Raw genomic sequence first — 26,466 nt, forward strand, 5'->3', positions numbered from 1 at the left:
CTGTGTTACTTTTCCCATGTCCCATCTACCTGTTCTTTTTAAGACCTTCACACACATATGTACAGCCTGAGAGCAAAGCATGGGGTCTGAGCAGAGGCTCAGCCATCGGTCTGGTGCCCTTGGACCATTTTGGGTGATTAAGGGCCTTGTTTAAGTCCAGCAATCATGGACACAAAAAATTCTTAATGCTATATATTATGGGATGTAAATGATCACTAATATACCTCTGCCACTTTGGAATTCTTTCAGTTTTTTGTTTCAATAAGCACTAAGAAACAAAGCCAATTAAGTGGGGGGTATCTGCAAGAATTCACCAAACCAGCAATTGTAACTATATACGATTTGTATTTCAAGACATATACTTTACAAATATAGCACGTTTAGGTTGCTGCAATGAGGCGAAGTTGGCTGCCCAGCAGGCTACAAATATGGTACAACAGCAAAGATATGCCTACATGCTAAAGTACGGTGTAGGTGTATAAATAGCAGGGACGAGTAAACATACACGGATAAATGCTAAGGGCTAAACAAAAAATAACAAGATGAGACATTGCACAACTGGATGACGACAGGGAAGCCGGAAGAGAGGGGGAGGGAAATGAAAAGAGGCAGCTGTATTTGGAGTAGGGGGCGGGGGGGAGCCCTGGGCCGGTCTGACCAGTAAGATGCCGTATTTCCTCATTATCCTGGCATTCCTTATGGTTGCTGGATGCTGGGAAGCCGCAGACTCCCACGAAGCAGAGTTGTGTTGAGGAACAGCACAGCTATTGTGGCACTTTCTGTTTTTTTCCCCCAGTTAAACTACATGAAAAAGCCAAATACACACAATCCTTAAAAAGTTAAGGAGAATCTTGGTCACTGCATGTAAATAAAAAAGATGGTGCTGTGCAATAATGATGCTGACTGGTAAATGAAAACTACCTAACAACGACTACCAGCAGGATTTTATATAAGAAGGGAATGGGGAAGTAGGACAAGGGTCTCTGCAGGTGAACGTGTAACCCTAAGAGCCCCTACGGCTGGAGACCAACCAACCAACCAACCAATCAATCAATCAATTCACCAACCAACCAACCAACCAACCAACCAACCAAAGTTTTAATTGACACCAACGCAGTTATACTAAATACAATGTATGTATCTGTGTTTATTATGTTTATTATAGACAAACACATACATAAAAAAAGTAACATGTCTTCCTTACATGTGGTCTGTTAGGTATTTTGTTAGTTTGCATGCATTAAATTTGATCCATAAATGCAAAGTAAATTCCAGGGGGGGGGGGGGGGGGGGGGGCAACATATTATACGGTGCTTTAAAAACCAGAAGTTACTTTTTAAAAGGTTATTAATACTATTTTAATATGCTGAGTTAACACTATACAGCTATGCTTTGTACAGGTAAACTTCAATCCAACCTTGATTTCTAGAAGTATTTTGTGTATATTTCAGTACAGCACATCTTATGGCATAATACTGTGTTTTTAAAGTATAACCTCAAGCTGATGCTGGACCGGACCAAGTTCCCTAGAACACCAGGAATCCATGGATCCCACATTACCGTACTGGAGCAGAAGTTCAGTTTCTCTGACCATTTTCTGGGACAAGGAGGTTTAACACCTAACTTCAGTATCAAAATATAACTTCTAAAGCTTAAATCAGGGAATCCATCCATCTGCACTGATTCTGTTTTTCACAGTTTTTCCAGCCGTCCAGACTTACGCTGATGGTCGATTGTACATTATGACAGTCGCCTAAAAGCAAAAGCAGACAGAGGGACAATTCAGTTTAAGCTCAAAAGACGTCACACATTGACGTGGCTTCGATCAGCCGTGCATTCTCTGCCAGCATGAGCTGGGACAGCTGTAGGTAGAGATGGCACTGTGATGACAGTGACGGTTATGATGTCACCACACTGTACCTGTGTTTTGGTGGACCTCAGAGCGGCTCTGGAAAACGCCGTCATCACGATCAGGATCACGCCGCCCACAAAGCAGTGAAGGAGCCAGATACCCTCCATGCCCGACACCTGGTTCTGTGAGGGGGAGGGCAAACACTCTCAGCTCTGCAAGGCCTAACTCTAACACTTACCTAACACCATCATGAATGTTATCCTGTTCAAAGATGTGTATCTTTGAGCCTGAAAATGGGCACCTTATGGAATGTACTCCAGATTTCATCAATGTTTGTCAGGTTGCTGTAATTGATGTCGTAATCATAGTAATAGATGTCTTCTCTATGTTGATTGATGAAAGTGGAGAGATTAATCATGAAAGCCAGTGCTCCAGTGATTAAAGAGGCGATGCTCAGGGCCAGGTTGGCAGTGACCTGATGGAAGAGGAAAGGGAGGCATGTGGTGTTGTTATAACTGAGAAATACCCATGTGTAAAAAAGGACAGTAGCAAGGTAGGCGAGTTATTAGGACTAATAAGGACAGAACTTCAAAGTCAGGATAGTAACCCAGAATATGTCCTCTCCAAAATGTGGATGTTACCCATAAATGTAACTATTTGTGCACCTGCTTTGTGCCATCTGATATTTATGTGCTTGAAAATGAAAGCTGTATGAAGTGACATTTTTGTGGATCCTTTTTGTCAGAAAAACCAACTACTGTAATACACTGTAATAATGTACAGTGGTACCTTAGTTCTCGAACTCATTAGAACTCGAATTTCTTAAAAGTCGAACCAACTAGTTAGAAAAAAAATTACCTAGAACTCGATCTGAATCTCAGATGTCAAACAGTGAATGGCGACCTAAGATAACTTGTACGCACGGGGAAATGAGTCACGCCACACGTCTCTTTTTAATTTTTCCATTATTTCTTATAAGTTCTGAACGGATTAATTTAGAGTTCTGAGGTACCACTGTATTCTGTACTAAACTCAGTGTTACAAATTTTCATCACTAATATGGTGTTATTACATAATGCATTGTTACAGTGCATTATGTAAAAACAGCACATTATGTAATAACTTTATAAAAAAATTTAATGTAATACATTTATAGCCTACATTATAATTTGATTTTGTAACATTAACCTATTATAATGATCATAATTATCATCATTGTAAGGAATCCACTCGTTTCAGCAAAACGGTGGTTTATTGAACAGTAAAAATAATATAATGCAATACAGTGTATAAATACACCGGATATTGAAATGCAGTTCAAATACAAATTAAGGGCAGTTCTTCACCCCCCTTTATACCCCAAAAGACCCTCCCCAACAAGGTGCCGTGTGTAGGTGTTGTGAGTGAATTTGCATATAAAGAGTGACCCCCTGGAGTGTGAGGATCCTGAGGCAGGGACGGGACAGGACAGGACGGTGACTTTCCCAACACCCTATCACCCTAGTGGTGCCGACTGGAGTCCCCGTTTGCTCCCTGACTTCCCTCATGATCATAACTTGCTAACACTGTCTGTATTCAAATGATCAACCAAGAACATTGGGGCATCTTTACTACTTTTCCTTATAATCATCATTGTCCAAAAAAGAGTATCAGCATGTTCTTGTGATCAATTTCAGGAAACGTCTGTGTCTCTGTGACAAAATAGCAGGCAAAAGTTTAAATAAAGAAAAAAATTAGTTGGTTGGATCACTTGTTAGTTTATGAATGAGGTTACAAACTACTTTAGTTACAAAGGGTTTTGAGAAACACTCATTAATCAACGATTTTAAGTACGAGATAACGGCAGAAAGCTTTTGGCAAATGCACCCCTAAAATTGTACCTAAATTATACATTAATAAAAAATTGTTACATTTCGTCGAGTTATTATATTATACAGTATATTGTTACACGGTGTTTGACAATGCATTCTGTGATAACATCGCATTTTATGATTAAAAGTTGTCGCATTTTGTGAAGTTATACACAATGTGTTGTTATTGTATAATGTGATGTTAATTTTGGAAAAATTAATGACCTGCCTGGACAGCGGCATCTACCAACCTGTCTGCCACCCGCTACAGACTAGAGACTAATCGCACCACTTTTTTTTACAGACTCTTGAAAAAGCACCTTAACAGCATCACATAGGCTAACAGAGTGAAAAACACCAAACCTTGGCTCATGACCAGAGATCATTGTTTTTTAGGAAATCAGTCCATGTTGCTGACGATTTACAGTCAGCTTACATGCACAGTTAAGTCGCGCTACAGTTAAAGCTCGACTAGGCCATTTATTCGGACTACAGTCCTTGTCCCAGTTTACATGCACAGTTCACATGCTCTGTTACTTTTCATGATCTGACACTTTGTGGCTGAGTTTCTGTTATTCCAAAATGCTTCAACTTTGCAATAATACCCTTTCCAGTTGACTGTGCAATATCAGGGAGGAAAGAAATTTGACTTGAATCCACTGAGCTCTTCAGAATTAATACATTAAAAAAACCAAAAAAACAACCAAAACTTCACCGACACCCCCCCCCCCCACATCTAGAGCAGGATAAAAAGGAAACTAAACAAACACTAAAAAAATGCAGCAGAAATTAACCAGACGCAATAAGCAATATGCTCCCCTTGATGTGAAGAAATCACCTGTTGCTGAAAATTGGGAAAAGAAAGGGGAGAGAAATCCAAGAGTAACAGTGACTGAGAAGAACAGGGGACAGTCACAACTTACACACCGGTAAAAAAGAAAGAGACCACAGAGGAGAACGTGTGGAAATACGTACCAAGAGCTTTGAGTGGGCACAATTTACAAAGGGGCCAAGGCGAAACACAGTCTTGGGGTATGCTATGTCCTGTGCACAAATCTAAATGGAATGTGTTGGTGATTAGGGTTTTTAGAAGCATGCTTGATGTTTTTAAAGATAGTGTGCCAGCACAGTGGAGTGGATAGAGAGAAATCCTCATGCCAGCATCACACAAAAACACATAGAATGCTGAAAGGGGTTTACTGGACTGGACAAGGAATCTGTACATTTATAAAGGGAATGAGCAGGCAAAGGAGTAGAGAAAAAATCTATCCTTCAATAGGAAAAAAGTACATCAGAAAAATAAGAAAACTGTGTGTTGCAGAAAGAAGAATCTCCATGGATCCAAACAATCTAACCGTGTCATGTTGGTAGAAAAATCCCAGGTCATTTTACTTGGGTGTGATGTTTTACTGTTTGGATGATCAAAAGCTGGATCTACAGCACAATTTAAATCTCCACTGGAAATGATTTGTTCACGTCTGGAATCTTAGAAATGAGCTTATGAACAATAGTAGTATCATTTTAGTTGGGTGCGTAGAAACAGATTAACACAACAGGAGTATGAAAAAGGCAACCCGAGACAATGACGTATTTTCTTTACATGTCCGAAACAATGCTTTTTTTAATGAATTAAAATAGCTGTTCCTCTCGCCTTTGTGTTAAATTGAGAATGGAAAACTTATCCATCCCACGACTTCCTGAATCTCACTTGATTTGCCATTTGTAGATACGTTTCCTGCAGAAACACTATATCTGTATTAATTTTCTTTAGGTGAGCGAATATACCCATTCAGTCCCTTTACGTTCCAAATGACGAAGTGCATAGCTGACCCCTCCCTTGTACTTTGTTAGACTGTTGTAATTCAGTATGATCCCCATATAGTTCCGACAGATGCTGCATACCCATATGTGGATCTAATCCCAAGAGTATCCAATACTCGTCCAAATGTCTAAAAAGGAAAGCATAAACAATCAAGAAAACAAATAAAACAACTGGCATCCCAAATCGCACAATAAACCGAACATATCCTTCTTAAATTTCTGTCAATGTGCAAAATGACAGAACATTTACAATGCAAGTTGCAAGTAGCAAACAAATGTTATCCAGTGGTCATGGCAAAGGACATGAGCAAAACATGTAAATTATGTACACATGCTAACCCACACTCTCTAACTGCTAAAATATACATATAAAATGTGTAAACTAAACTAAACAACTTCAATAAACAGTGATGCTAGGTCAGGCTGGGGGGCATGCATTGATGCAGCACGGTGCTGCACCCAGCACATGATGAAACACCTCAGGATCCTGGCTGGCGACCCCCCAGGCAGACACACGGTCCAGTCCCACCCTACAGAAATGGCCATCCACCTGTCACAGCCTGGTATTACGTGGGTGTCACCTTGGCCTGATCCAGGCACTTGAGTCCTCAGCAATGAGGACCCTGCAGGCCGGATCACCCTCAGGGAAACGCGCCACATGGCTGTAGTGCCGTAACTCACGATGCAGGAAACGTGCCTCATTTGGGACTCCTCTAGCAACCACTCGTTCAAGACAAAACCAGCAGTACCCAAGGATTCTCCAAAGAGACACGGTACCAAAGGAGTCCAGTCTTCACCTCAGCTCACTGTATAGTATCTATGTCTCACAGCCATACAGGACAAGGAGCACCAGGACACTAAAGATCTGGACCTTCATTCTCTTGCAAAGATATCGGGAGCGCCACACACCCCTTAATAGCAACCTCATGACCCCCATGCTCTCCCAGTCCGTCTGCTGACTTCAAAGCCAGAGTCACCAGAGACATGAATGTCACTGCCGAAGTAAGTGAACCTCACAACAAGGTCGACATTCTCCCTGCAGACAGACACACTATTGATGGCTGTGCCTAAGAAGTGATTAACACACTCAGGGCACTGCTAACTGAAAAGTTAGCTTCAATAACTGTTAATCTACTAACTCAAACATTTAATTTGATAATGCTAAACCGATAAACCACTAAAAAATTTAGCTCAAGCTAATGATAACTGCTAATTTTCATTATATGAATTTAGCTTTGGTTTGGTTTTTGGCTTTGAGACCCTTGAAAACATACCTAGAGAGCTGAAATTCTTACCTGTTTAGCAATTTATTTCCACAAGGAGTGACTACCTAGGAATAATTAGGACTTACTCAACTTGGGAACGTTGGATTCAACAGGGTAAATTTTCTTTCAATGACATATAATCACTTTTGTTGGAGGAGTCCTGGCTCAGGTTGACATTTTGCCCTCAATGAAGGCAAGTTGGGGACTACAAACATGGCGCCAGTTACCCAGAACTTAGGAAGGAGGGTCTTAACTTTGTATTAGTCTATAGCTCTGTCAATCAGAACCCAGAAAGTAAAGATAAATAACCAGGGGCCGAAGCAGGATTTCTTGTTTAGCTGGATAATGTGTCGTTTTTAAGGTAGTCTGGGCTAAATGTAAGTGAACTAAGATAAAGTCCATTTAAAGTAGAGTTCCTGAAATCCAACAAATTATGCGACTATGCAAGAAATCCAGCTTTGTGATATAAGCCTGTTTTCCAGTTAGTTCAAGGTATCCCAATTTAAATGAACTTCGTTCCCTTATATTTAGCCCAGAATACCTTAAGTACAACAAGTTATCGACCAATCACAACTTGCGTTTACACGTGGTCAGCCAACAGCGTGCCAGATAGACTGTTGCAGACGCCCACAACAGACAGGAAAAAATGTGTATGATTTTTACCACTATGCATTGTTACATTACCTGCAAAAATGTTAGCAGGACTAAATTTAGCAGAAACTAATATTTTTCAAAGTTAGCGGAAATGCTAAGCCACTAACAAAAAAGTTAGCTGCACTAATTAGCCATTAGCAGAACCCTGCCCACCACTGATCACATTTTATGTCATTTTGTTTGTTTTTATTTTGGGTAATGTTATCTTGAGAGGAATATTCTGATATGAGCCATAAGAGTCAATTATTGTTTAGAAAACATTTTCAGTGTGACATTTGCTTCTCCCATGGGCTCTGTGTGTACTCTTGTTTACTAATGATGGGTGAAATAAATCTTTTTTTTTTGGTGACATAGTTTATTTTATTCAGCCATCCTAAAAGATTTATTCTGATTCGTTAACCAACTCAGTGGCACTTCCTGTTTGCATAAAATAAATCTGAAACCCTTGTGTTTCAATATGTCAAAAATAGCCTATTATTTAGGCTAAATTGTACTAAGGAGTAAGCCTAATACCACTAATAAGTCATGTGAGAAAAATAATTTGTTAAATAAAGTATTTGTTATTCAATAGTCTAAGTCTCTCAACATTGTACCTTAGCTACTGATGTTTATTAAAAATGCAAACCTACCAAGTCATTACATAGAACGAGGCCAAAAGCTAACAAACCTTGGTTGAAATCATTTAAATTGCGAAAATGTTGCGTTACTAAAATCTAATTTGTAGCACATGGGAAGTCACTTTACATGTAGGCTATATACTACACCAGTAGATGGTGTATTTCAGTCATGACTGAGGTACCGTTCTTGTTCAGTAGCCTATCTGAGTCTCTCATTTGCCTACTCACTCAACAACTCATTCATTTCTTCAGGTCTCTTGTTCAGAACAAGAATGATAGTCCAGAAGGAATGGAGAGACTCTCTTGTTCATCAACTCATTCACGAACCCATCCATTCCTTCTGGCCTCTCATTCTCATTCTGGGGTGTGTTTCCCAAAAGCTGCTGCTAGCAACTTATATAGTTGGACCCATTCAGTTGCGTGGTAAAAATACATCATAAATATATAAACACATTGAATGATTTAAATGATATGTGTGCACACATACCAGTCATAGGTCAAAACATTGCTAAATTTGGATGACTTATAAACATCAGAAGTAGGACTAAATGCAGAGCAGTTTGCTTAGCTGAGTCAAGTGATCTGGCTGACTAAACAAGAGACTCTTGGGCTTCATCCCATTACTTTGGTGAGGAATGTTGACGTAGCATGCGAGGTGTGCAAGTATTGGTAAAGAGCTCAAGTGCCCGGGCATTTTTTGAAAACAATGGGACACACTTGATTTCTGATGAGGTGAACAAGAAACACACTAGAACTGTTATCATTTGTGTTTGTTGCATTTGGGGTTGTCTTTAACTGTAGCCTAGACTACAAAACCATTTGTTATACAACTTTTTACACTTAAATTGAAGGCAAGTCGAAGGCACTCTGATAGGCCATGAAAGTGCATACAAAAAAGTGAAGTATTGGTTACTACTCCATTTTGCTGAGCAGAGCACAAATTTTAATTTTACAGTGTGGTGTGGGAAAACTCATTTATATTCATGACAGAGGCACTACCTGATTAGCCAGTGAACCGCCTTAGACAGAATGCATGAGAAACCATGCTAATCGCTAACTATAGAGGAAACCATGCTAATCACAAACTACCAGAACCCATAAGTCAGAATACTATTAGCCTATGATAAGGAAAGCAAATGCTTAAAATTTACAGTCAAACTTCAAATGACTTAAGGAAATTCAGTTAAGGACTTCTTTGGGGTGATAAGTTGTCAGTAGCTGTTTCTGCAAGGTTGCAGACTGATCTGGATTCTGTAAAGAGTGCTGGGTGTGGAAACAGGTAGCACATGTCGATGGGAGCATGTTCACTAGCCAATCAGGTAGCACATTTAGGTGGGAGCACGTTCACTAGCCAATCAGGTAGCACATTTAGGTGGGAGCATGTTCACTAGCCAATCAGGTAGCACATTTAGGTGGGAGCATGTTCACTAGCCAATCAGGTAGCACATTTAGGTGGGAGCATGTTCACTAGCCAATCAGGTAGCACATGTCGATGGGAGCATGTTCACTAGCCAATCAGGTAGCACATGTCGATGGGAGCACGTTCACAAGCCAATCAGGTAGCACATTTAGGTGGAAGCACAATCACTAGCCAATCAGGCTGCACATTTAAATGAAGGCACATTCACTAGCCAATCAAGTATCACTTCTGTCATGAATATAAATGAGTATCCCAAACCACCCTGTAAAATGAAAATTTGAGAGCTGCACAGAACGGAAGTGCTTTTTACAGGTTCATGAAACATTAAAATTTACGTAACTATATACACATGTTGCTTCACATTTAAATTAAATGTTAGGTCAGTTTTGTAAGGGTACTTAATATGTTTATATGGTTTTGCAAAGACAGAGAAAACATCCATCCATCCATCCATTATCTATACCACTTTATCTATCTGGATAGTGAAAACATGTTTTTCCTTTATAACACGTGTGACCTAGTGGCCAGTCATTAAGTAACGCAGGCATATTTTAGTGGCCAGTCATTAAGTAACGCAGGCATATTTTAGTGGCCAGTCATTAAGTAACGCAGGCATATTTTAGTGGCCAGTCATTAAGTAACGCAGGCATATTTTAGTGGCCAGTCATTAAGTAACGCAGGCATATTTTAGTGGCCAGTCATTAAGTAACGCAGGCATATTTTAGTGGCCAGTCATTAAGTAACGCAGGCATATTTTAGTGGCCAGTCATTAAGTAACGCAGGCATATTTTAGTGGCCAGTCATTAAGTAACGCAGGCATATTTTAGTGGCCAGTCATTAAGTAACGCAGGCATATTTTAGTGGCCAGTCATTAAGTAACGCAGGCATATTTTAGTGGCCAGTCATTAAGTAACGCAGGCATATTTTAGTGGCCAGTCATTAAGTAACGCAGGCATATTTTAGTGGTCAGTCATTAAGTAACGCAGGCATATTTTAGTGGCCAGTCATTAAGTAACGCAGGCATATTTTAGTGGCCAGTCATTAAGTAACGCAGGCATATTTTAGTGGCCAGTCATTAAGTAACGCAGGCATATTTTCATAAGCCAGAAGGTGGAGACATGACACCTTCACACAACCTGCTGGCAGAGGCGCTGACTTGGCCGGCAGAGGATGAGAAAAAGGAGACACTTACCAGCTTTTTTGACGGGCTGCTCCCAGACAGGAAGTAAAGGATACCACAGATTACGAACTGTATTATGATTGCGAAAGAAATTGAAACACAAAATCAGAACTCTGTCTAGATTAGCTTAAAGTACAACCCCAAATCAGAAAAGCTGGGATGTATGTTAAACTTAAAAATGAAAACAACAATTTGCATGAATGAAAGTTACATTTATATAGCGCTTTTCAAGACACCACAGAACCAATGGGGAGCCAGTTCAACCGCCACCACTCCAAAGCCCCCATCTGGATGATGCGACGGCAGGTATTCTGCACCAGTACGCTCACCACACAGTAGCTACAGTGGTGAAGGGGCAGGAAAGTATTCACCATTTAGATATAGGGGCCAGATCTGATAGGGCCATAGTGGACGATTTTAGCCAGGACATCGGGGGACCACCATCTATTTCAAAAGATGCCCAGGGATCTTTTATGACCTCACAGAGTCAAGACCTCGGTTTTATGTCTTATCCAAAGGACAGCCCCATTTTTACAGCACAGTGTCCCCATCACTGGACTGGGACATTTGGATCCACACAGACCACAGGACGGCCTACCTAACCTGTTGGCCACAGCAACACCTCTTCCAGCAGCAACCCACTTTCCCAGTTGGTCTAGTGTAATTTTGGTTTAGTGTAACATGCAAACATCTTAAGCTGTGCAACAGTACAGGGTCTTTTTCATTGTATTTTGCATTTCAAAATGCACCACACATTGGGACAGGTCCGGACTACAGGCACGCCAGTCCAGCACCCGCACCCTCTTCTTCCACAGCCATGCCGTTATAATGTGTGCAGAATGTGATCTTGGTGAAATATACATGGAAGTCCCTGGATAAGATGTCATCATGAAGGCAGCATATGTTTCTCCAAAATCTCTTTGTACTTTTGAACATTAATGGTGCCATCACAGAAGTGTAAGCTGCCTTTGCCAAAGGCACTGACAGCCTCAGACCATGACAGGCCCTGACTTTTGGACTTGTTATTGATAACAGTCTGGATGGTCCTTTTCTTCTTTGATCCGGAGCACATGGCACCCATATCATCCAAAAAAAGACTTGAAACATGGATTTGTCTGACAACAATTCATGTTTCCACTGTGTGATGTTCCATCCCCGATAACTCTCAGACCAGAAAGGTCAACGGTGCTTCTGGATGCAGTTAACATACGGTCTCCTTTTGGCACAGTAAAGCTTAAACTGGTATCTGTGGATGTAATTACCTATTGTAATGCTTGATGAAGGTTTGCCGAAGTACTCCTGAGCCCACATGGATTTTTTTCATGGATTGTAGATGAATGACGTCTGAGGGATCGGAGGTCAAGGTTAATCAACTTAGGCTTGCACCTTTGTCCTTCACACACCAAAATTCCTCCAGATTCCCTAAATCTTTTAAAATATCTTTCAATTATTTTCTGATACATTTTTGCTCCTAAAGGACCAGCCCGTTCCTGGATGATGCTTTTGCTCCTAAAGGACCAGCCCGTTCCTGGATGATGCTTTTGCTTCTAAAGGACCAGCCCGTTCCTGGATGATGCTTTTGCTCCTAAAGGACCAGCCCGTTCCTGGATGATGCTTTTGCTCCTAAAGGACCAGCCCGTTCCTGGATGATGCTTTTGCTCCTAAAGGACCAGCCCGTTCCTGGATGATGCTTTTGCTCCTAAAGGACCAGCCCGTTCCTGGATGATGCTTTTGCTCCTAAAGGACCAGCCCGTTCCTGGATGATGCTTTTGCTCCTAAAGGACCAGCCCGTTCCTGGATGATGCTTTTGTACCATATGATTACAGTCTCCTGGTGACATCACCTGTTTATTATACATTTTATTATTATTTTATTATAATAATTATAATTATTTTACCTGTTTACTAGCCCTAAATTGCTGCTGTCTCAACTTTTTTGAAATGTGTTGCAGGCATGAGTGGCAGGAATGGATGGTACAGCTCCGTAAAAAAAAATTAAGAAACCACAGCAAAATTTTCAGTTTCACTCATTTCTCAATTATGTGCCTGTGTAAAATATAATTTTTTTTGGGAAACTCCACACTGGCTCTTCCCTGTTTCATTAATGAAGGGCTTCTTCTTTGCTTTATGGGAATTCAGTCCTTCGTCTACCACTATAATGTCTCCCATTCTTTTCGTAGGTCACTTCAAAAAAGTGAGGTCATCCTTATGAGGCACTGTTGGATAAGTTGAAAGTCATCTCTGCCATTAGAAAGTTCCTTCTGCCCTCCACCTGGCTGGTTTGTGGTTATTGGGAGTATCTCCTGCTTCACCTTCTTCTTGGTTATTGCTGTCTGTTAGGAGAATCAGGATTAAACCAGGAAAAAAAAAATTAAAATGCAGATTTAAAAAAATATAGTATATCCTCTTAATTTTTTTCCAGAGCTACACATGGGTTCTCCTCACTTCACAATGGTTCAACTTATAATATTTTGACTTAACGGAGGTGTGATAATGATGCACATTTAGTAGTCAACTTTGAATTTTGATCTGTTCCTGGTTTAGCCATATGTTGTACGATACTTTCTACTAATGCCAAGTGATGATTGCATCCACACAGCCATGTTTCCAGACTTTAGAGTGATCGAGAGTATATAAGCATCTAATGCAGTGTTTTACAATGTTACAATCTATTGTACTTTGCTGTTTTCTGTATTTCAGCAAATAAACTTGTATTAATGTATTTATTTATGTATTTCACTGGGCAGACGCTGGAGGCTCCTGCCAAGCTGCAGGGTCTACAGAAGTGCCCAGCTTGTGAATTCTGACCAAAGACTTGTTGTTGCTACTCTGAAGATTTAGGTTAGATCCAGTAGGCAATCACCTACTAGGAGAATAAGGCTGAACTTAGCCAGACTCCAAGATCAAGCTGTTGAGTTTGCTTGCAGTTTGGGTGAGGCACTTGGGTGTGACTGCCGACTCTAATGTGATGTGGGAAACCATCCTTGATAAGACCCTGAAGGTTGCCGAGGGTTGTGCTGGTGTTGCTGGTAATCCCAGAAGGAGGTGTTTCATCTCACAGGGCACCCTGGATATTATCGAGAAGAGGCACAGCATGCAAATTGGTGGCAACTCCAGTCTGTAGTGGGAACTCAGAAGGACAGCTGTGAGGGCTCTGAGGGCAGATAAGGAGGTGTTAGACGAATCTGTGAGCAGGTGACATATCATCTGTGGTCTAGTGACCCACGTCCTGCTGATAGAGGAATCAAAGCATTACCTACATCTGAATCTGCTCCTCGGAGACTTGCAGTCAGGGTGGATGATGGAACAGTCCTTACGGATGACACTGCAGTTGTGACCCGCTGGGCTGGCTACTTTGAGCAGTTGTTTAAAGCTGATCCTCCGGCTAGGATGTTGGACATCTGCGTCCGCGATTCTTGAGGCTGATCCTCCAATCAGTTGTGAACCACCCAATTTCACTGAGATTGCATGGGTTGTGAATCAGCTGGGGGTAGGGAAGGCTGCAAGGATCTGTGGTATTCGGGGTGAACTTCTCCAGGATGGTGGTAAGGCTGTCCTACTGGCACTGCAGGCAATCTCTGCTTCCATTTGGGAGTCAGGATCCCCCCAAAGCTTCTGAACGTCATGACTGGCCTGTACACATGTACAGTGAGTGCTGTGCAGAGTGGAGGGAGGACCACTGCGTTCTTCCCAGTTGATTTTGGGGTTCGCCAGGGGTGTGTTCTTGCTCCTACTCTGTTCAATGCTTGCATGGGCTGGGTGGTGAGCAGGGTTGTAGGGTCCAGCAGTTGTGGAGCATTTGGTGGTGAAGAAAGTTTTACTGATCCTGACTTTGCCAACGATGCTGTGATCTTCACAGAGTCAATACAGGCTCTGATCAGGGGTCTTGAGAGATGGAGCAAGGAGTCTGAGTGTCTGGGATTGCAAGTGTCCTGGATAAAAACCAAGATCCAGGTCTTTAATGACTTCTTAGGCACAGGCATCAGTAGTGTGTCTGTCTGTAGGGAGAATGTCGACCTCATCGAGAGATTCACTTACCTCGGCAGTGACATTCATGTCTCTGGTGACTCTTCTTATGAAGTCAGCAAACGGATTGGGAGAGCATGGGGGGGTCATGAGGTCACTGGAAAGGGGTGTGTGGCACTCCCGATATCATTGCAAGAGGATGAAGGTTGAGTCCTGGTGCTCTCTGTCTTGCTGTATGACTGTGAAACATGGAGACTATCCTGTTAGCTGAGATGAAGACTGTACTCCTTCGGTACTGTGTCTCTTCGGAGAATACTTGGGTACCGCTGGTTTGACTTTGTGTTGAATGAGTGGTTGCTCAGGGAGTCCTGAATGAGGCACATTACTTGCATTGTGAGGGAGCATCAGTTACGACACTACAGCCATGTGGCGCGTTTCCCTGACAGTGATCCGGCTCACAGGATCCTCGTTGCTGAGGATCTGAGGGGCTGGACCAGGCCAAAGGGACGTCCGTGTAACACCTGGTTACGGCAGATGGATGGCCATTTCCAGCGGGTGGGACTGGACCATGTGTCTGCCTGAGGGGTCGCTAGCTGGAATCCCAAGGAGTTTCGCCATGTGGTGGGTGCAGCAACGTGCTGCATCAGCGCATGCCGCCCAACCTGACCTGACATGTCGTATTCATATTTGACTTACGATATCTTCCACTTACGATGGCTTCATTAGAACGTAACCGCATCATAAGTCAAGGAGCACCTGTATTTACAGATGAAATAAAGCTGACCAGACACATATCTCATGTTCATATTGTCTACAAACCAATGCAAAAGAAATTTAGACATCTTGTGTTTTTTTGCATTCTCTACACTGTCCCAACTTTTTCTGATTAGGGGTTGTATAATCATATAAAAGGCACACAGTTGAAAGTAAGGGTGAAAAATGGCATGCATTTTCTGAAAGTTAACTTATTGAGTGTGAAAAATATAAAGGACCGGCTGGTTAAAACATTTACGTCACTGGGCTGGGTCAGGAACAAACAAGTCAACAGTAAGTGAAAGCCTGAGGGTGACATTGAGTTACAAAAGAACTGACATATACCGGTTTTAGACCAAACAATACAAGCTTATGTATGAGTGTACAACATTAACAGAAGTGTCTCTCACACTGTATAAAATAACGGACTACTACTACCATTATTATTATTATTATTATTTATAATAATAATAACAATAATAATAATAATAATAATGTAGACCAACTTAATCTGACACCAACCAATCAGATGACAGGGAGGAAGCTGTACATTTGCAGCATGCAGACAGATGTTTCTGCAGTGGGATGGGGGGGAGGGGCAGACTCGCTAGTGCATGCCAGACATGGGCATGTGGAATGGGTGAGAGCTGGCCACAGACCACAGTCCCGAGCCACAGCCCCCCGTACACCGCGTTGTTCCCCATGATGTCGAGCATCATTGGTATTCCAGTTATGAGTTGCGAGCCTCCCAGGATCATCATGGCAACCTGTAGTGAAACAGGACAGGTAGCCTCTTTAGCGCTGTGCAAATGCAGGCACCTTGTGGAGAGACATGCCATTGCGGATGCCCTCGCTGATTTACAGGTAATGTAAAAATTATTTGTAGCTGCATCTTATTTGTCAATATACAAGGCTGGTTTCTGTGTGTCTAACAGCCAGAAGGAGGGTTCCACTGAAAAGATCAGTTATAAGGCTGGTATGCAGTTTTTGAACAGCTCTCAAATGATACTTTTATGTGATTTTATGTGATTTCAGACCAGCACCAGAACACCTCTGATACTGTCATCAACTCCCAATACGGCCATAAAAATACAAAATGTATGAATCATTGATTAATAATCTTTATGAGAGTTATGTAACTGAAGAAGAAATTGCAGTGACTGGAATACTCCTGTAACAGGACTGGTATGGTACATTGAATGAACTGGATTGTCCACTTCTGTGGTGTCTCCTGTGGCTTTGCTCCCCACGGTGAAGACCGGCAGCGTGTCCATCCTGAAATATCAGGCAGCGTCGGCAGCGGATGGCTGCTGGTGAAAACAAGCACGTCCGTCTTGCTGGTGAAAACAAGCACGTCCGTCTTGCTGCCAAACATTTCTTCAAACTGAAAACCTGAACAGCTGCCTTATGTTCCACTGTCATACTTCAATGGCGAGCTTAGGATGTAAAATGCTCGCATGTCTGGATCTAACAACCCATAGAAGGTCAATCCAATTAAAAGGCAGAAGAATGAGTGATTGTACAATAGTCACATACACAGACACAGCCTCACACTGAATTCCCAGCTGCAGATCATCTGAATAACAAATACTTAAAGGAAAACAAAACTACTTACAAGGAAAACTAAACCAATAACAATTAGGAAACACCAAAACAATCATTCTAACTGGGGAGCTATGATTTACGGGCAGCTCGTAGTTGACTACAAGTCTTTACCAATGCCCTTGTTGATTTACGGACAGCTTGTAAAGTAGTTAGCAATGTAAAATGTGCATAATATTTTTAGCAGAGATAGCACAGTATAATTTTTTTCTAATCCTGATACTGAAATTTTGAGTATCTGCCGAAATCATACCTATCTGATATTTTTTTCCCTTTTATCAACCACTAAGCATTAAATGAGATAATATTTCAAATAAATATGGCAAACTATCTGCATTTAGTGTTCAAGTGGCATTTCTTGTGTACACTAAGAATAAGGAAATATAATAGTCATGTTGCTCTAACAAGAACTACGCTATAGGAAGAAATCCACGGTCAAAATGAATTACACAGATCTGATCTTTTTGTTTTATTCAGTAGCAACATCCATAGAAATATTTCTTAAAGTGCAAATTGTGCAATCTTTGGCTAAACGAAATATAACAAGGAAATCAATCATAAAAATTCATAGTATACCCGAACTAACCATTTCGACACATAATTCTCCAGTACAATCTATTTAGAGTTATAGCTATAAGGAGTTTTATTGTCATATCCACAGAAGATAAGCAGTTTCGCTGTACAATGAAATTCTGACTTTGCACATTCTCCTTTCACCACAGAAAAATGAATAAGAATATAAATTAACATAAATACGTAACAAAGTCTACAGGCAGCAGCAGTAATATAATATAAACTAGTAAGATGCTATACTAGTATATACATACTATATGATGGAGCACTGATAAACTTTTTAGTAGCAATTAACCAGGCGGTAGAAAGAATATAAATGAAGACATCTAGTCTGAATACATGTTCAGACTTAAGAAAGATCAGCACGGGCCTTACATACACTGCACATTGCAGCAGTGTAGGAAATTTAAAAAATATCTGGGGGCAACCTTTGCCCTCACTGTCTAAAAAATGGGGGCATTTAGAAAAATTTGGGGTCACTTTTTAAAAATAGTAATTAATGCATACAGTTTTTGTTTTTAATGCGAAATGATCCCAAATTAAAATGCAAAGAGTAATCACTGCCTTGTGACAACATGAGTAAATATAAAACATACTATTGCTGTTCCAAAGAGAAGCATGCGATTATCAGAATGTATACAGGATACCGTCTGTATGTGTACAGGATACCGTCTGTATGTATACAGGATACCGTCTGTATGTGTACAGGATACCGTCTGTATGTGTACAGGATACCGTCTGTATGTGAGAGGAAGCGGGACTCAGTTCTAACTATTTAGGCTTTCATTTAGCTCTTAATAGCCTGTGTGTATGTATTAGTTTATAGATGTGAAAACTTTATCACAGTCTTTCGAATGAATTAGTTTAAAAATATTTGGGAAAATAAACAGGCAGTGTTTTATAACTGTAACTGCAAACTGAACCGTTAAACAACCCTGTCAAATGCTTATTGAATGGTTTTGGTTATTCAGTACCAGGTGCCAGTATCCTCTTGTTATTCAGTACCAGGCACTGGTATTCCCCCTTCCATTCTTTACTGGGTGCTGGTACTCCCCTTGTTATTCAGTACCAGGTGCCAGTATCCTCTTGTTATTCAGTACCAGGCACTGGTATTCCCCCTTCCATTCTTTACTGGGTGCTGGTACTCCCCTTGTTATTCAGTACCAGGCACTGGTACTGCCCTTTTTATGTGGTACCAGATGCCGGTACTCCCCTTGATATTCAGTGCCGGTATTCCCCTTATTATGTGGTACCAGGTGCCTTTACTCCCTTTGCTTGTTCAGTTTAGCCTGTCTGGTGTATTTAGTCCGTGTCTAAGTCAGTATCCGCAGATCTGTCATTGCAATGTTAGTCGTCGTGCTTCCCCGGTCCTGCCTGTTCCCTAAATAAACCCCGTTTTGCTGTCATCCACAACTTCGCCTTCTTGTTTGCTGGCTCAAGCCCATCGTCGAGTAATACTAACACAGTTATGCCTTGAATGTTCATTTATATTTTTAGTAAGAACTTTTACATTTAAAAAACACTATCATTACAATTTTAATCAGGACAGTTTCACTGAAGGACAGTTTGACACTGTAGAGCTTCATAATTCCTTAATTTAATTTTGCAACACAAATATGTCTGGGTCAAAAAAAAGGTTATGAGTTGAGTGATTTAATATTATATTTATATATATTTATCTTTTTATGTTAAATTAATGGCCTAGGGGCAACACATGTGCACATTTTTTCTTTGAGCCATGTATTAACTGCAAAGTTTAACTGTCCCATTTTCACAATTTCACACTTGCGCAATGTGTTACAAGGTCTTGCGCAATGATGAAGAAGAATATTTACACAATTTGACCAGTGAATCGACAATATTGTAATGAAATACAAACACGACACCAGTTAGAAAATGGTGAAGAATAAGCAGTTTTCATAAAATTGTTCTAAAAATTAGCTGTAGCACCAGAACACCTCTGATGCTGTCATGAACTCCCATCATGGCCATAAAAATACAGAATGTATGAATCATCGATTAATAATCTTTATGAGAGTCATGTAACTGAAGAAGAAGTAACAGTGTCTGGAATACTCCTGTAACAGGACTGGTATGGTACAGAGAATGAACTGGACTGCCTTCCAGTCACTCGCCACTAGTGTGGACCGGACCAGGGGATCTTGTAGGGCGTCTGTCTTACCCCGATGCTCTTGGGATCTGCCCTCATTAAGCGGTGCAGGGGCTTGCTGAAGCCCACCACTTCTGTGGTGTCTCCTGTGGCTTCGCTCCCCGCGGTGAAGACCGGCAGCGTGTCCATCCTGAAACATCAGGCAGCGTCGGCAGCAGATGACTGCTGGTGAAAACAACTACATCCATCTTGCTTCAAACTTAAAACCTGAAAAACTGCCTTATATTTTACTGTCATACTTTAATGGCAAGCTTAGAATGTTTGTTAAATGCTTGCATGTCTGGATCTAACGACCCATAGAAAGGTCAATCCAATTAAAAGGCAGAAGAATGAGTGATTGTACAATAGTCACATACACAGACACACTGAAATGCCAGCTGCAGATCATCTGAATAACAAATACTTAAAGTAAAACAAAATTATATTCAAGAGAAATTAAACCTAAAACAACTAGGAAATACCAAAACAACTTAATTGAAAAAAACTAGATAAACACACAAAAATGCAGTGTTTAAAGGAGAAAAGCTGACAGACCTGGCTTTAGTGTAAAAGTGCTCCGTCGATTGTGATATTAGAGAGCCATGGGAGAGAGTAACATGGGGGTGGGAATGACGAGAGAGGGGTGTTTGTGGGAGGTGTGCAGAAATCCCAGAGCTCAGAATGAAAGCCACATGATGGGAGAAGGGGAGCTCAGAGTGGACGCTGCTGTGCAACCAGCGCTCACTCTAAATCACAATCTTTGTCTGTGTTCCCCTCCCCCATGAAGCGTGGGACGTGAGGGGGGAGGGGGGGGGTTGGGAAGCAGTGAAAAGAAAGCAATTTCAAGGGTAATCTGCAACCGGATGTCTGACCCTGTGTGGGGGGAGTAAAAGTGGGAAGTGAATTTTGTTTTTTTGTTTCAGTACAACTGCAGAAAGAAAATGGCTCTTTTAAATTAAACCTGAATTTCCTTTGGAGTTAAATGCAACAATGGCATGATTCAGTATGGTTGTTGTACACTATTCTCAGAATCCTCTGTATTTTCAGATACACCCACAGCCCATCAGTTACTTACAGTTTCTCATTTCCTGAAGAGTGTAAGGAGAACCACCCACCGATCCTTGTTATTCAGTACCAGGCACTGGTATTCCCCCTTCCATTCTTTACTGGGTGCTGGTACTCCCCTTGTTATTCAGTACCAGGTGCCAGTATCCTCTTGTTATTCAGTACCAGGCACTGGTATTCCCCCTTCCATTCTTTACTGGGTGCTGGTACTCCCCTTGTTATTCAGTACCAGGTGCCAGTATCCTCTTGTTATTCAGTACCAGGCACTGGTATTCCCCCTTCCATTCTTTACTGGGTGCTGGTACTCCCCTTGTTATTCAGTACCAGGTGCCAGTATCCTCTTGTTATTCAGTACCAGGCACTGGTATTCCCCCTTCCATTCTTTACTGGGTGCTGGTACTCCCCTTGTTATTCAGTACCAGGTGCCGGTATCCTCTTGTTATTCAGTACCAGGCACTGGTATTCCCCCTTCCATTCTTTACTGGGTGCCGGTACTCCCCTTGTTATTCAGTACCAGGTGTCAGTATCCTCTTGTTATTCAGTACCAGGTGCCGGTATCCTCTTGTTATTCAGTACCAGGTGCCGGTACTCCCCTTGTTATTCAGTACCAGGTGTCAGTATCCTCTTGTTATTCAGTACCAGGTGCCGGTACTCCCCTTGTTATTCAGTACCAGGTGTCAGTATCCTCTTGTTATTCAGTACCAGGTGCCGGTATCCTCTTGTTATTCAGTACCAGGTGCCGGTACTCCCCTTGTTATTCAGTACCAGGTGTCAGTATCCTCTTGTTATTCAGTACCAGGTGCCGGTATCCTCTTGTTATTCAGTACCAGGTGCCGGTACTCCCCTTGTTATTCAGTACCAGGTGTCAGTATCCTCTTGTTATTCAGTACCAGGTGCCGGTATCCTCTTGTTATTCAGTACCAGGTGCCGGTACTCCCCTTGTTATTCAGTACCAGGTGCCGGTATCCTCTTGTTATTCAGTACCAGGCACTGGTATTCCCCCTTCCATTCTTTACTGGGTGCTGGTACTCCCCTTGTTATTCAGTACCAGGTGCCAGTATCCTCTTGTTATTCAGTACCAGGCACTGGTATTCCCCCTTCCATTCTTTACTGGGTGCTGGTACTCCCCTTGTTATTCAGTACCAGGTGCCGGTACTCCCCTTGTTATTCAGTACCAGGTGTCAGTATCCTCTTGTTATTCAGTACCAGGTGCCGGTATCCTCTTGTTATTCAGTACCAGGCACTGGTATTCCCCCTTCCATTCTTTACTGGGTGCTGGTACTCCCCTTGTTATTCAGTACCAGGTGCCAGTATCCTCTTGTTATTCAGTACCAGGCACTGGTATTCCCCCTTCCATTCTTTACTGGGTGCTGGTACTCCCCTTGTTATTCAGTACCAGGTGCCAGTATCCTCTTGTTATTCAGTACCAGGCACTGGTATTCCCCCTTCCATTCTTTACTGGGTGCTGGTACTCCCCTTGTTATTCAGTACCAGGTGCCAGTATCCTCTTGTTATTCAGTACCAGGCACTGGTATTCCCCCTTCCATTCTTTACTGGGTGCTGGTACTCCCCTTGTTATTCAGTACCAGGTGTCAGTATCCTCTTGTTATTCAGTACCAGGCACTGGTATTCCCCCTTCCATTCTTTACTGGGTGCTGGTACTCCCCTTGTTATTCAGTACCAGGTGTCAGTATCCTCTTGTTATTCAGTACCAGGTGCCGGTATCCTCTTGTTATTCAGTACCAGGCACTGGTATTCCCCCTTCCATTCTTTACTGGGTGCTGGTACTCCCCTTGTTATTCAGTACCAGGTGCCAGTATCCTCTTGTTATTCAGTACCAGGCACTGGTATTCCCCCTTCCATTCTTTACTGGGTGCTGGTACTCCCCTTGTTATTCAGTACCAGGTGCCGGTACTCCCCTTGTTATTCAGTACCAGGTGCCAGTATCCTCTTGTTATTCAGTACCAGGCACTGGTATTCCCCCTTCCATTCTTTACTGGGTGCTGGTACTCCCCTTGTTATTCAGTACCAGGTGCCGGTACTCCCCTTGTTATTCAGTACCAGGTGCCAGTATCCTCTTGTTATTCAGTACCAGGTGCCGGTACTCCCCTTGTTATTCAGTACCAGGTGTCAGTATCCTCTTGTTATTCAGTACCAGGCACTGGTATTCCCCCTTCCATTCTTTACTGGGTGCTGGTACTCCCCTTGTTATTCAGTACCAGGTGCCGGTACTCCCCTTGTTATTCAGTACCAGGTGCCAGTATCCTCTTGTTATTCAGTACCAGGCACTGGTATTCCCCCTTCCATTCTTTACTGGGTGCTGGTACTCCCCTTGTTATTCAGTACCAGGTGCCGGTACTCCCCTTGTTATTCAGTACCAGGTGCCAGTATCCTCTTGTTATTCAGTACCAGGTGCCGGTACTCCCCTTGTTATTCAGTACCAGGTGTCAGTATCCTCTTGTTATTCAGTACCAGGCACTGGTATTCCCCCTTCCATTCTTTACTGGGTGCTGGTACTCCCCTTGTTATTCAGTACCAGGTGCCAGTATCCTCTTGTTATTCAGTACCAGGCACTGGTATTCCCCCTTCCATTCTTTACTGGGTGCTGGTACTCCCCTTGTTATTCAGTACCAGGTGTCAGTATCCTCTTGTTATTCAGTACCAGGTGCCAGTATCCTCTTGTTATTCAGTACCAGGTGCCGGTACTCCCCTTGTTATTCAGTACCAGGTGTCAGTATCCTCTTGTTATTCAGTACCAGGTGCTGGTATTCCCCCTTCCATTCTTTACTGGGTGCTGGTACTCCCCTTGTTATTCAGTACCAGGTGCCAGTATCCTCTTGTTATTCAGTACCAGGTGCCGGTACTCCCCTTGTTATTCAGTACCAGGTGTCAGTATCCTCTTGTTATTCAGTACCAGGTGCTGGTACTGCCCTTTTTATGTGGTACCAGATGCCGGTACTCCCCTTGATATTCAGTGCCGGTATTCCCCTTATTATGTGGTACCAGGTGCCTTTACTCCCTTTGTTGTTCAGAACCAGGTACCAATACTCCTTTTGTTATTCAGTACCAGCAGATATTGAGAGGTGCCATTACCCTGATGAAAATACAAAGAGGTGCTGAAACTGCATACAGGTAAGTACCAGTCCCCTTCAAACACTACCTAAGGTAGGGTTGTGAGCCGTGAAGATAAAAACTTCCTTAAGCTGAAGCTGTGCAGGACAAATGACCAGATCCATAAAAGCAGGCATGCTTGGCGAGGCGTGTCTTAACGAGCAAATATGGGGCCTGCAAACCCTCATGTGTCAAGAAGTCAAACAGTTTTTCTGCTTGGTCGCCCCTGCTAACTTTGAAGGCATCCCAGAAACAATCAATAATCCAAACAATCAGATATTTTATGGGTTCCACTGAAATAAAGGTTGAACATGAGAAATACCTTGGTGTGTATGTTGATGCTTCCGTGTCCCACTCTCGCCAGTGTCAGGAAGCAATAAAAAAGGCCAATAGAATGTTGGGTTACATCTCTAGGTGTGTGGAGTTTAAGTCAAGGGAGGTGATGTTACATTTATACAATTCCTTGGTAAGACCACACCTAGAATATTGTGTGCAGGTTTGGTCACCATAACTAAAAAAGGACATTGCTGCCTTGGAAAAGGTTCAACAAAGGAATGCAAGAGTGATTCCTGGTTTTAGAGGAATGTCTTATGATGAGAGGTTAGCTGAGCTCTATCTGTTCAGCCTTGAGCAAAGGAGATTAAGGGGGGACATGATCCAAGTATATAAGATTCTAACAGGTCTGGATGCTATTCAGCCAAATGGCTACTTCAATATTAGTTTAAATGCTAGAACTCGTGGCTATAAGTGGAAATTAACGGGAGAACATTTTAAACTGAATCTGAGAAAACAAGTCTTTACACAGCGTGTGGTTAGAGTATGGAGTAGTCTTCCTGATAACGTAGTGCAAGCTAAAACCCTGGGTTCCTCTAAAACTTAACAAGCTTGTTAAGAAAGCTGGCTCTGTCCTGGGCTGCACACTGGACACCATCGAGGAGGTGGCGGACAGAAGGATGATACTAAAACTGTCATCCATTATGGATAACCCCTCCCACCCCCTGCACCACACTGTGGAGGCTCTGAGCAGCTCCTTCAGCACAAGACTGTTACACCCTCAGTGCAAGAAGGAGCGCTTCCGTCGATCATTCCTCCCCACAGACTTTACAACACATCACTGCAGTGACCACATAATCAGTATATATATAATCCCTGTATATGTACATATGTGTGTAATATATGTATATCTGTGTGTGTGTGTGTGTGTATATATATATATATTTCAGCAGCTGTTATCCATATACCTAGCATTGTGTATATGTTTCTTTTTTTCTTACATTTTTACTTATATATTTTTACAGTTTTAGAATTTTTTTTTCTATTGTTTTTATTATCTGTATTGTTATTTTTTTGCTGATCCTATGGATCCTGTCCTTTTTTGTACTGTCTTTTTTCATTATTGCTGCTGTTTCTCAAAGAATTTCCCCATTGTGGGATTAATAAAGTCTAATCTAATCTAATCTAAATCAGAGCTAGATAAGATTTTCACAACTCTGAGCTATTAGTTAAGTTCTCCCTAAACAAGCTCAATGTGCCGAATGGCCTCCTCTCGTTTGTAAACTTCTTGTGTTCTTATGTTGAAATAATCAATCATTATAAATACACAGAATCTACTGCCTTCTTGTTTATGCCCTATGCCCTATGCCCTATCCCAGTGACACTGCTCACCTGTGAAGAATGAAGCTAGGTGCGTCACATGGAGACGTGCGATTATGTCAGGGGCAGGACACCTGGGCACCTCTTCCCATTTCTTCATGTTTTCCTTGCACAATCATCTTTTTTCTCTCAATCCTCCTGGCCATTCTTGTCAAACCTGTCTGTAATCCAACTCATCTCATTTTCTCCATCCCACCCCTATGTCACAGCCCATTGTGAGTCTTACATTCTGATTACAGGCTCACAGGCTTAGCCCACTGAGCCACACACTGCCACTGCACACACTGGTGTGTGCAGTGGTAATTATTGGTACGAGTCATACTGGTAATTATTGGTACGAGTCATGGGGCAGCACAGGGCACAGGGACAGGATGCCTGTCCATCACAGTGAACAAAGCAAGTGACACCCTGAATGGGATGCCATTCCACCACAAGGCACAATGCAAGGGAAACCTGGAAAGGGTGCCAGTCCATCTCAGGGCACAAGGCGGGTGACATCCTGGACAGGATGCCAGTCCATCTCAGGGCGCAGGACAGGGGGACACCCTGGACAGGATGCCAGTCCATCTCAGGGCACAAGGCGGGTGACATCCTGGACAGGATGCCAGTCCATCTCAGGGCACAAGGCGGGTGACATCCGGGACAGGATGCCAGTCCATCTCAGGGCACAAGGCGGGTGACATCCTGGACAGGATGCCAGTCCATCACAGGGCACAGGACAGGGGGACATCCTGGACAGGATGCCAGTCCATCTCAGGGCACAAGGCGGGTGACATCCTGGACAGGATGCCAGTCCATCTCAGGGCACAAGGCGGGTGACATCCGAGACAGGATGCCAGTCCATCTCAGGGCACAAGGCGGGTGATATCCAGGACAGGATGCCAGTCCATCTCAGGGCACAAGGCGGGTGACATCCGGGACAGGATGCCAGCCCGC

The 26,466-nt window shown here is 42.4% G+C and overlaps 1 protein-coding gene and 1 long non-coding RNA gene across 2 annotated transcripts; both read right to left on the reverse strand.

Moving 5' to 3' along the window:
• Positions 1-1,117: 1,117 nt before the first annotated feature.
• LOC111852831 (uncharacterized) lies at positions 1,118-20,438 on the reverse strand. Its single transcript, XM_072709328.1, has 7 exons — positions 20,257-20,438; positions 19,735-19,852; positions 16,037-16,144; positions 10,672-10,728; positions 2,154-2,327; positions 1,921-2,034; positions 1,118-1,753 (listed from the first exon to the last, which is right to left on the reverse strand). Exons 2-7 carry the CDS (start codon positions 19,849-19,851, stop codon positions 1,718-1,720), a joined length of 606 nt encoding a protein of 201 aa, XP_072565429.1. The 5' UTR covers position 19,852; positions 20,257-20,438; the 3' UTR covers positions 1,118-1,717.
• On the reverse strand, positions 10,857-15,887 carry LOC140588150 (uncharacterized). The gene is made up of 2 exons (XR_011989435.1): positions 14,697-15,887; positions 10,857-14,590 (listed from the first exon to the last, which is right to left on the reverse strand). It is a non-coding gene; the product is annotated as an uncharacterized lncRNA (long non-coding RNA).
• Positions 20,439-26,466: the final 6,028 nt, after the last annotated feature.

The sequence above is a fragment of the Paramormyrops kingsleyae genome, chromosome 3 (genome assembly GCF_048594095.1).
Source record: "Paramormyrops kingsleyae isolate MSU_618 chromosome 3, PKINGS_0.4, whole genome shotgun sequence".
Taxonomy (NCBI): Eukaryota; Metazoa; Chordata; class Actinopteri; order Osteoglossiformes; family Mormyridae; genus Paramormyrops; species Paramormyrops kingsleyae.

Excerpts from the sequence above, each read along its gene's own strand:
- LOC111852831 (XM_072709328.1), bottom strand. The coding sequence starts at position 19,851 with ATGGACACGCTGCCGGTCTTCACCGCGGGGAGCGAAGCCACAGGAGAC. Across the intron at positions 16,145-19,734 it reads CAGATCCCAAGAGCATCGGG|GTTGCCATGATGATCCTGGG; the intron begins GTAAGACAGACG and ends GTTTCACTACAG. Across the intron at positions 2,328-10,671 it reads GCAGCCCGTCAAAAAAGCTG|GTCACTGCCAACCTGGCCCT; the intron begins GTAAGTGTCTCC and ends CTCTTCCATCAG.